At 43.4% G+C, this 11,371-nt stretch overlaps 1 protein-coding gene across 1 annotated transcript in view; it reads right to left on the reverse strand.

The window, feature by feature from the left end:
• COL23A1 (collagen type XXIII alpha 1 chain) overlaps nt 1–1,847 on the reverse strand; it is a 349,419-nt gene extending 347,572 nt beyond the window's left edge. Inside the window, exon 1 of the mRNA XM_053566582.1 lies at nt 1,290–1,847. Coding sequence (XP_053422557.1) covers nt 1,290–1,571 — 282 coding nt within the window. The 5' untranslated portion in view covers nt 1,572–1,847. The remainder of the gene's footprint in view (nt 1–1,289) is intronic.
• Between the last annotated feature and the right edge of the window lie 9,524 nt (nt 1,848–11,371).

Genomic DNA, 11,371 nt, shown 5'->3' on the forward strand with positions numbered 1-11,371 from the left:
GATAAAGGGCAACAATTATGAAACCATCACTAGGAGTTGCCAGCAGGGTTCTCACCCGATATTTCTGAAGTCTGCAGGCACTTTCAAGGGGAAAATAGAAAACTCTTTCATGAAGCAGCAATTTTGCCCATAACCCAGCTAGAAGGGATGTAATGCTGGCTTAAATTAAAGTGACTAAGAAATAGGAGAGGTGAACAAAGAGGTGGTACGGAGTCTTCTCCCATTCCCCTTATGATTCCAAATTAACTCAACACTGGAAATGTAGCTCCATAGATCAGTGAAAATTACAGTTCAGCACTGAGTAGGGAATTGGTGGCCAACAGGCCGGCCCACCCTCCCCTCTGCCTTGAAAGGAAAGGGGGGTGAAGGAGGACGTGAGATAGAGGGAAGGGGGCTGTGCTCTGGTCAGTCCACCCTGCCTGTCTCGGTTCTTTGGGGAGGGAAACTGCTGCACAAAAAATGGGGGTTTTGACCAACATTTTGGGTGAGGACTATGGGGTCCCAAATGCGGCTCCTACTTTGAAGATACACAGGAGTAATTTTGACCTGTAGAAGTGTCACAGAGAAATCAAATGCTTCCAAGTAAGCTGTGGAAATCACTATTCCCACGTAGGGGACGAGATACTCAGGATGTGCTTGCTCTGTGCTCACTGCCCAGATGGCACCGCCTGAAACCACGATCCAGGTCGCTGGACTCACACTTTTTTCTTCCCCTTGTCATATCACGCCAGTGTGGGCACCCCTCAGGCCCCGGGTGCACTCAGTAGCCAGAGCTGCTTTCAAACAAAGCAGAGCACGCCAGGGGCCCCAGCCCTAGAGCCTGACCCTCCTCCGTGGCCCCTGACCTAAGTATACCAGCAGTAGGAACATCAGCTGCTAGTGGCGACAAGGGTCACCGGATGTTTCCCGCTCGAGCCTCGTCAGTATCCCGGGCGCTCCCCGCTTCGGGTAACGGTGTGTCTGAGCGCAGGGACTCTATCCCAGGTCTGTTGTGTTACTCCAAAGTCTGTGGTCTTTCCTTTCCCTGCCCACGCTCTTCCCCCACACTGCCCTTCTGGCTCGCTCTTCCCGCGAACGCTGGTGGGGGAACAAGACCCTGAGGCGGGAGCGGGCACACCAGGCTCCCTTGGGGCCTGCACACCCCGCTGCCCACCTGGCTTTGGCCGCCCCCAGGGCCTCAGCGCACTCAGCGGGAGGGCGACCCTCGTTCCGGAGACAGGCGTGCTGCCCCCGGCACCCGCGCGCGGACTTCCCCGCAGCACCGTTCCAGCCCCGCGCCCCAGCCTCACCTCACGCAGCAGGCGCTCCAGGTGCGGTTCGGCCCAGGCTGCCAGGGGGCCCGGCGGCCCCGCGCGCCTCAAGAGCTCCCGCTCTTCTTCCAGCGCCGCCACCCGGCCCTGCAGCGCGGCCGCCTGAGCGCCCAGCAGCAGGCAGGCGGCCGCCGAGCCCACGGAGAGCAGCAGGCACAGCGCGCTCACTGCCCGCGCCCCGCCGCCGCCGCCCGCCGGGCTGCCCTTCTGCGCGTCGCCGTCCCCGCCACCGCCGCCACCGGTGCCCTCGCCGGAGTTCATGGCGCGACCGTCGCGCGTGGGCTCTCCGAGGGGGCGGTGCAGAGCTGGATCTGAGGCTGAGCGCGCGGGGAGCAGGCGGGAGAGCCCGAGGCACGAGGTCGACCGGGCACGGGTTTGGCCTCCGGGCAGCAGCGGATAGCGGCGCACGCCCCCTTCTCCTGGGCCAGCTCCTCCACAGCGGCCACTTTGGGCAGTTTCCTCTATGCAAATAGACCCTGCCAGAAAAGGAGCCCGGACCCACCCAGGGGAGGAGCGGCCCAGCCGGCCCTGCGCGGCGAGGGGCGGGGGCGGGAAGGAGCTGGCTCCTTGGAGCCACCGGTGCGCTCCGGGCGAGCCCCGAGTGCAGCAAGCAGCTCTCCCTCACCTACCCGGGCTGCGCCCTCCCCGGAGCGCACCTCTGCAGCTCCCCAGCGGAGTCCCTGCTGCAATGTCAAGAGGTCTTAAGTGCGCCCAGCGACACAGTGCCCTGTCCGCAGCCCAGCTTGGCCGGAGCACCCACTATTCGTGCCTTAGGAGCACTCCCCCAAACTTGCGAATTAACCTTTCTGACACTTCTTAAAAGTTCAAAACTTCAAACCCTGTGGAAAAAGAAAACTTAGTAGACTGTCCTAGATGGCGATTTAGCGCCGCTTTGTGGCTGAAAGCGATCTCTGCGCACTCACGTTGAAAGACGCTTTAGAATCTTAGTTCTTTCACCATTTGTTATGTGCCACATGTGGGTGCCGTAAACAGAAATAAGACTTTATTCCTAACTCAGTTTTCTGTTGAGAAAACTGAGTCTAGAACAAATGGGAAAGATGCGGAAAAGGAACTCCAAATGTATTGAACTGATGACGTAATTCCGAAGTAGAAACCACAACTTGGCCAAAAATAATTTTCAAGTTATGCACCGCGTGCAACCTATATTGAGATTTTGCTCCTAATTTACATCACGAGGTTAAGGCAGGAAGGCTTCTGGTGTATACCCTGGGCCCAGAGAAGAGAATGGGGCTCATGTGTAGGAGCGGCTGTAGCAAGCCTTGGGGGGTCAGGGAGGAAAGCCGGGTCCTCCTCTTGCTCAGAGATTCCTACCAGGCATTATTTATGTCTTGCAATGGCTCCTAGTACCTCTTAATATCTGTGATACCCAAATGAAAATAACAAAGCACTAACTTAGATCTTTGGAATTTGGAAAGTCCGCAACCATTGTTTAGTAAGACCTGATATATCTATCTTCCCTTTCACTCTCTGGGTATTTTTTGGTTGTCGGACTTCTGTGGATACTTATCACTCTCTCTCTCTCTCTTTTTTTTTTCATATTTTGGCCAGGGCTGGGTTTGAACCCGCCACCTCCAGCATATGGGGCCGGCACCCCACTCCTTTGAGCCACAGACGCTGCCCTGCATACTTACCTCTTAAAACTACTGAGGACCCCCACCTAACATGTTCCTTCTTATTCCCTTAATTCTGAGAGGTACATTATTCTTGAGACTGATTGGGTTATGGTTAGGTGGTTACAGAGACAGTCTTGGCTTTGTGCTAAAATCTAGCGTATGCCCAATAAATAGTTTGAAAAATACTTGCTAAGAAACTTCAGTCTACTCTTTGAAAAGAGGCCAATGCCCCATTTTAAGTTAGCATTTCATTCTTACTACAAACACATAGGTGAACTGTCCACCAGCTATGTTAATGTTACTGCATGTATTGTTCACTACGTTCCAGAAGCTTCTGTGTATTGCACAGGGCAAGCTCATAGCCTCCTTAGGCCTCTGCCTTTGCCTACTCCCTCACTATCTGGAATATCCTGCTCTCTCATCTTTGAACTGCAAACTCCTTTCTTTCAGGTCCAGGTTTCCAGGTTCCTAACCTCACTGCCTCCAAAACAGCCTTCTCAGACTGCCCAGTCAAAGGTGCTGTCAGTCCCCTTCAGGAGGATGAATCAGGGCAATCATTGCTGGTCATTGCTGTTTGAAGTTATCCCTCTGTCCACTGCTGTTTCCTCAAAGAACAGACTGGCATTTAACCCCTCGTGCTCAATAAATATTTGTTGGATGGATTAATATGGAAATGTTTGCTGTCTACAACTCATTTTAAATGACAAAAAAGAAAATACTCTTTTGTGTCAGTTGAGGTCCTGGTAAGAAAAGATGGCATCCTTAAGAGGGTGACTCAAGGGCAGCGCCTGTAGCTCAGTGAGTAGGGCACCGGCCCCATAATACGCAGGGTGGAGGGTTCAAACTCGGCCCTGGCCAAACTGCAACAAAAAATAGCTGGGCATTGTGGCAGGCGCCTGTAGTCCCAGCTACTCGGGAGGCTGAGGCAGGAGAATCGCCTAAGCCCAAGAGCTGGAGGTTGCTGTGAGCTGTGATGCCACCTGAAGGTGACGGAGTGGACGGAGTGAAACTCTGTCTCTAAAAAAAAAGAAGGGTGACTCAAGATAGCCTCTTCCCAAAGTAGAGATTGCAAAAAGCCAGCAGGGGAGCCCGAAGCAGTGCTTGAGGGCATTAAGAGAGGGAAGTCAGGAGTGGCACCTGTGGCTCAAGCCGCTGAGGCGCCAGCCACATACACCAGAGCTGGCGGGTTCAAATCCAGTCCAGGCCCGCCAAACAACAACGATGGCTGCAACCAAAAAATAGCCGGGCGTTGTGGCAGATGCCTGTAATCCCAGCTACTTGGGAGGCAGAGGCAGGAGAATCGCTTGAGCCCAGGGGTTGGAGGTTGCTGTGAGCTATAATGCCATGGCACTCTACCCAGAGTGACAGCTTGAGGCTCTGTCTCAAAAAAAAGAGAGAGAGAGGGAAGCCATTACCATCCCTAGCTTGGAGTTCTGGAAAAGCTTGGAACCATAAAGGCGATTGTTCCACAGGAGCAGCAGCCTTTGGTTAAAGGACATTCCCTCTGAGAAAGGTGGGGGAATAAATGCTCACCTTTGTCTCCTCATGCTCAGGCTCCCAGTGACCAAATCTACAGGACAAAGGGGACAGCCTCCTAAAGAGCAGAGTCAGAGGGTGGACGGCATGTATGCAGCATCACCCAGCAAGTACGTCAGTCTAGTGACCGCTGCCTCAGAATGGCTAACCTATCTGCAACAGACCAATGTCTGACATGGCATTATGCCTCAGAGACACCGGTTGACCAGTTGGTGGTGACTACTTTGGATTCCTTCCTTCCAGGGTGGCTACAAAGTTTGTCCCTCACAGAGATGGCTACTGCAGGTTTGGACTTGTCTTTTCTGTGCACAGAGCCTCAGCAGGTGTCAATGTCCAATGAGCATCCAATCAAAAGATCCACTGAACAGCAGAGGTGTGGGGATGAGCCCATGACTGTGGAATCCACTGGTTCATTACATCCCACACTGGCCAGGTACAGATGAACATGTGGTCAATACCCTGGAAGGACGCAGTGCCATTTTTTAGGATGTGGTATATGTATTAAAGACAGACCTCTTTATGACGCTGTGCTCCCAGTAAGTACAAGGTCCAGGAACCAAGGGGCACAAGCAAGAGCACCTACTCGTTATCACTCCCCATGACCTGCTGGAGGATTCTATGCCCACTGTCCCAAAGGGGTTACATTCTTGCCAGGGGACATAGCAAGGGTCCCTTTAAAATACAAGGTATGCCTGTTACCCAGGGCACTTCGAAGTCTGTATTTAGGCAACTGAAGTCAAGAAGGCACCATTTTGACAGGGATTGACCCTTATCAACAGGAAGAGGTGGACTGCTTTTATAAAATGGGAGCAGGAAAGATTAGGCCAGGCACCTGGTAATATACTCCTTTGCCCCAGTGTGACTAGAACAGACTGTTAAGAGATGAAACAGGCCTTACAAACTTTTATAAAATAGGGATTGAGTCAGATAGAGCTGATAACCACTGTAGAAGATCATTAAGTGATATTAATAATGAAAAGTTCAAGTATGTTCAAAATGCTGTTCAAGAAGACAAGGGTACATAATCCATTTTATAAAGATTTCTAGCAAAAAAAGGGTTTAAATTAAGCTATAAGGTTTAAAGGGATACCTTCAACTACATGAGACTGCTGATGTAGGAAAGGCAATGATGTTATGATATGGTGAGAAAGTCCAAGGCCTTGACTCAGTGCCTAGATTCTATCAATAGTTCTAGCTCCACTAATAGCTCACAGTACAAACTGAAGCAAGCGACTTACCTACAATCCTCGTTTGTTTTTTCTAAAATGTAGATACTCACAGGGACCAGGTTTACTCTCTGAAGTAACTAGAAAACCAGGCAAAAACCATATGAAACAGCAGTTTTCAAGACACTGGACATGAAGCAACAAAGGCCTGTGATCTTTTTGAGATGGGAAACGAAGTGAACCCAGTGATTGCCCAAGCTTACTACTCTCTGGAGATTTTCCAGACCATGGTGCCCAGACCCAGACAGAGCTAGCATAGGGTGAGGGAGGAGAGCTGGGAGTCCAGGGAAGCCAAGGCAGCTAGAATTTGTGGAGGAGAGGACTGGAGAGAGCTGTACAGAGAACCAGAGGGGTCTCCCTGATGTCTTCACTTGAGTACAGATAAGCATGCGTGTGTGAGGAAACTACACAAGACCAGGAAGACAAACTCCAAAGGATTACTCTAATCAGTAGTAGAAACAATTCCCACAGCTCACACAAGGCCAGGAATAGTTCTTCCTACCAGCTAGTGTGAAAACTCTGATAATTCAGAGGGCACTGGGTAGAGTACTCAAAAGGTTTTTGGCTCATTAACAGGGAAAACACTAGCCCTACACTAAATGCTACCCTGGTCCTGCCTAATAATGGTAAAAACCAAAACCTAAAAAGACCAGACTAATCCGGATACTAACGTGTCTCTCAAGTATACAGGAATACAGAAATATCCAGCACCAGATAGGGTAAAACGAAAGGTAAAATTACCAGGCATGAAAAGCAGCAAGAAAAGATGACCAATAACAGAAGAAAGGCAATCGAGCAAAACCAACCCATAAATTACAGAAGTAATACTAATAGAATTAGCAAACAAGGATATCAAAAGTTGGAAAAAAAATCAACAGAGTAACAGCTGTGCAATAATTTCAAGTAGTGTGTAATTGGAATCCCTAGAGGACAGGAAAAATACTTCAATAATGGCTGAAAATATTTTTATCATTTGATAAAACTATAAATGCACATATCCAATAGTTTAAGGAACCCAGGCACAAGGTTCATAAACAACCACACAAGATGCATCATGACTAAATTGCTTGAAATGAGTAGTAAAGAAAAACACGCAATCAGAGAAAAGGACATATACAAAAGAATGAAGATAACAGGAGACTTCTTTGTTGGCAACAGTGCAACTCAGAAGACAGGAAACCAACATCTTTTGTAAACCTAGCATTCTATACTTACCAAAAACACCATTCAAAAAACAAAGAGTATAGATGCTTAGATGTACAGCTGAAAAGAATTTATCACCCTCAGACCCACAATAAAAAGAAATGTTACTGGAAATAATTCAGGTATAAGAAAAATCATAGCAGATATAAATATGGATTTCCACAAGGATTAAAGAACAGGGGCATTAGTAACTATCTGGGTAAATGTAAGACTATTATTTAAATCTCTTTAAAAGACAATCAATGGTTTAAACACACAGAACAAAAATACACTGTGGGTTTTAACGTACGGCTAAGTAAAATGTATGACAGCAGCACAAAGCCCAGGAGGGGAGAAAGCATATGTGAAGTGCTATAAATGTCACTTCACAGTAATATATACTGTGACAATGATGTATACTACAAACTCGAAAGCAATTGCTAAACATATACAGCAGATACAATTAATAAGCCACCAAAGGAGATAAAGTGGAGTTGTGGAAAAATAAGCCAGAAAAAGAGGAAAACAAAAATGAAGAACAAATGGAATAAAAATTAGCAATATAAACCAAATCATGTCAATAATTATACTGAATAAAAAAGGTCTAACTACATATAACTAAAAGACAAAGATTGTTAGAATAAAAAAGCAAGGCCCAACTATAGTCTGCCTCTAACAAACAATTTAAAGACAAAAAAAAAAATCTAAAAGGGCAAGGATGGAAAAAGATGCACTGTGCTAACATTAACATGGGAGATAATCTCCACTGGTACTTATTTCTTGGTGAATCCAACAGAGCTAACAGGAAAATAATTTACAGATCATAGAATGTTGTATAAATCAAGAATAGAGAACATAAATCAAGAAATGGTAAAAATAATAGCTATCATTAGTACTTTACATACATTATTTACTATAAATATCATGAAGTTTTGTTCTCAAAACTGTACCTGCTCGTTTTGCCTTTAGTTAGGAGTAAACCAATCAGCTTTAAAAAACACTGGATTACTAAAAAAAACAAGACCCTCTATATTTATAATGAGAACATTTTAAAATTATCTGGGTGAGGGACAGTTCCCCCAAATCTACTAATTAATCCTTACTTCATCTCATTACATTGACTCCCCTTGACAGTATCTGAAAGAACTAGGCCGTTGGGATTATAGCTTCAAAAGGATATTTAGGGTGCCTTCAAGTCTCCGTAATTAAATGTATACCTCAGTCTTTCAATTAGATTACTAAACTAAAAGCAGAAAAACAGTGAATGTAAGAAAAAATATCTGAAAAATGGACACTGATTGTTAAAAACATTTTTTTTGTGTGTGTGTGGGAAATTCTATTCTTAATTTCAGTAAAACACCACAATAAAAACTATATTATTGGATCATGAATAGTAATTCTGGTGCCAAAAAAAGAGGAATAATTAACATTATTAAATAAAGCAAAAAGTCATCTTAAAGCATTTTTAGAAAACAAAGTAACTGTTACTTATTAGTGGAACTACCAAATGCCAGGTAATCTGCTAGATGTTTTTAATTAACCTATAACATATTACTTTTAAGTAACAAAGTAAAATTTCTTGACTTGGTTGACTGTCAGAGAAGATCTGGGACTAAAATTTGAATCATGGTGGTAAAAAGTGTGAGTTCTTTTCAATACACTGAATAGCTACCTCAAGGAATAACCTGAAAGGTAAGAAATGAAGAGAAGAACTAAAAGCTTTTTTATATTACAACTTCAGCCTTGAAGCTTGATTAAATCCAGATTCAACATCTTTGTTTTAGGCAATACCTCACAGGCGCCACACACCTCCTATTGCGTCATGTTAGGAAGCACAAATTTGGTTGTTCATCTTAGGTTCTGATTCACTTCTGAGTTCAGGCATTGTCAGCCTGATTTCTCCATGATAAAAGTCCCCTAATCAATTTTTCACCCAATTATTTAGCATCCATGGGTGACTAAACCTATTTGTTAGGAGTTCTGCTATAAAACGGTTACTTTATCGTTTGTTTTGTTCCGATCAGGACCCAGGAATGGTCCACATACTGTTAGCACGTCTGTCTCTTACTCGCTGTATGTACATTGGTTACTTTATCATTTGTTTAGTTCCCATCAGGACCCAGTTAGGGTCCACATACTGTTAGCACGTCTCAGTCTCTTACTCCCTGTACATACATTTCCTTATCTGCACCCTCGTTCTATTTTTTTGCTAATGCAACCAAATCATTTGTCTTAGAGAATCTCCTACATTCATTATTTCATCATAATGACATTCGCTCTTCCTTTCCCCATTTATCCTGATTCAAACAATTAACTATAAAATGACATTCATGAAACTTTAATTATGAACTAAATATCAGGTAAGGGTTTGTTAGATATGATAGTGGAATTATGGTTTAAAAACCTTTTATCTGTCAAAAGATAAAGAAATACAGTAGAACCTCCATAGCTCATCACTTTCCTACACTGACCAACAAACAACTCCTTAAGCTGACCAATTTTCAGACTGGGTATGCACCCTATGTACTCAATCAAAGTTCAATGAGTTTGTTATAGTCCCTTGGGTGCTCGATGTACAGAGGTTCTACTATAGAGTGATATAATATGGTATCTGGCATCTGTATTTAAATATAAGAAAGTAAGTTGAGCAACAGGATTAAAATCTGCAACATGTTTTTAATTTTTGATGCTGGGATATATGTATATATAAATTCATTATTCTATTCTACTTTTGCATTGTTTTATAAAAAAATCAATACCTAATACAGAATGGCTAGCTTCCCCCAATGACTTAAACTTTTTAAGTATATGCATGTTATGAAAATTTCCTTTCAACTGTATGTAAGACAGGACTGACATTTTAGACATTTTATTCCTTCTCCTTAAAAAATAACAAAATAAAACCAATAAACCAAATTTAAAAAAACTTTAGTAAGACCTTTGGGGATTTAGCTTGAGATAAACCTCCTAAAAATAGTAATCAAATTATCAAACATCTTTTGAGAATTTTCTGTTTGCACATTTGCAATCTACTAAAGCCTATAACTGTTAGCTAGTATTGATCATAAATGAATTCTTCTGAACATACTTGAAAATGTGGTTAATCAAGTATGAAATATGTAGAATATTTTACACCAAATTTTGTGAGAATAATTTTGAAACCAAGAGTTAAAAACACAGGTTGCCTCACTACTGCTGTTTCTTCATTTCTGGATTTCAACATTAAACTTTATCTACCTACATAAACATTAAACTACTATCTACCTACATACTTCAAACAGAATGACACGTTTTCAAACAGCCATACCATTTAAAATCATATAGTAAAGAAAAACGGGAATGAAATCCAAGTAATAAAACTATTAACTATTACTACTTTACATTTCACTCCACATCTGTAAGAATCAGTCTGATCAAATTTTTGACTCAATGTGGTGTATTTTTGTGGGAAAGCACAATCCTAGAATCTAGCAAACCTGAGTTTAAGTCATAATTCATTCATGATTATTGGGAGACTTGGCCAAGTCATTTTCAATTTCTCTAGCATTTAGCTCTTCAAGATTACTCAGAGGAATAGTTTCCAACTTCAATGCAATTATTTTGATGAATGCAAGGATGATGAAAAACCTCAGGAAAATAACTAGCAGGAGAAAACTGTGAATAACCTACTCACAGCTGCACATTTAAAAATGTCTAAGAAAACCAAGCTTGATTTCCCCAAAATTTCTAGAAATACTATGAGCTATCAAATTATTAATAAAAATACCTAAATTATAAATGATTCTTATTTATACATTGGGTATTCTAAACCTTTTGAATGTTGAAGGTGCAGGAACTGCCAAAAAAAAAAAAAGCATGGAGCCTTTAAAATGAGTTCAGAAGTATAAGGAAAAAGACAATTAAAGGTAGGAATTTGAGCGCTCTAAGGAGGTGAGCAAAAGGCGCACACATATAATAATCCCAGAGGTATCACCCTAACCGCTAACCATTTTTTCTATTTTTTTAAAGTTTTAATTCTTAAAAGTTCATGAATTAGGCCTAGCAATTAGCAAATACGCTTTGTGAATAATGCAAATAATTTTCAGAAGAGGTAGGGTATTAGCAATCAACTTCTTATTAAGAAGTAATGTGGACTTTTTTTTTTCTGCATACTGAGATCAGCCCCTCTGAGAATATGAGTTTCTGGTAAACATTAATTTGGGAACCTGAAGCACTTGCTGAGAAAGGAAAGGAATCTTACATAGCATAGTGGCACTAGGAAAATCAAAAGAGGGGAAAGTAAAGGATTGCAAATACCTTAATCTACACAGCAACACCACTAAGCTCAGGAAAAACATTTTTCTTTTAACCAACCAACCAACCAAAATATTCCTTTAAGAAACAATTTGGGGGCGGCGCCTGTGGCTCAGGTGGTAAGGCACCGGCCCCATATACCTAGGGTGGCGGGTTCAAACCCGGCCCCGGCTGAACTGCAACCAAAAAA

Source organism: Nycticebus coucang, chromosome 17, assembly GCF_027406575.1.
Source record: "Nycticebus coucang isolate mNycCou1 chromosome 17, mNycCou1.pri, whole genome shotgun sequence".
In the NCBI taxonomy this organism is placed as follows: domain Eukaryota; kingdom Metazoa; phylum Chordata; class Mammalia; order Primates; family Lorisidae; genus Nycticebus; species Nycticebus coucang.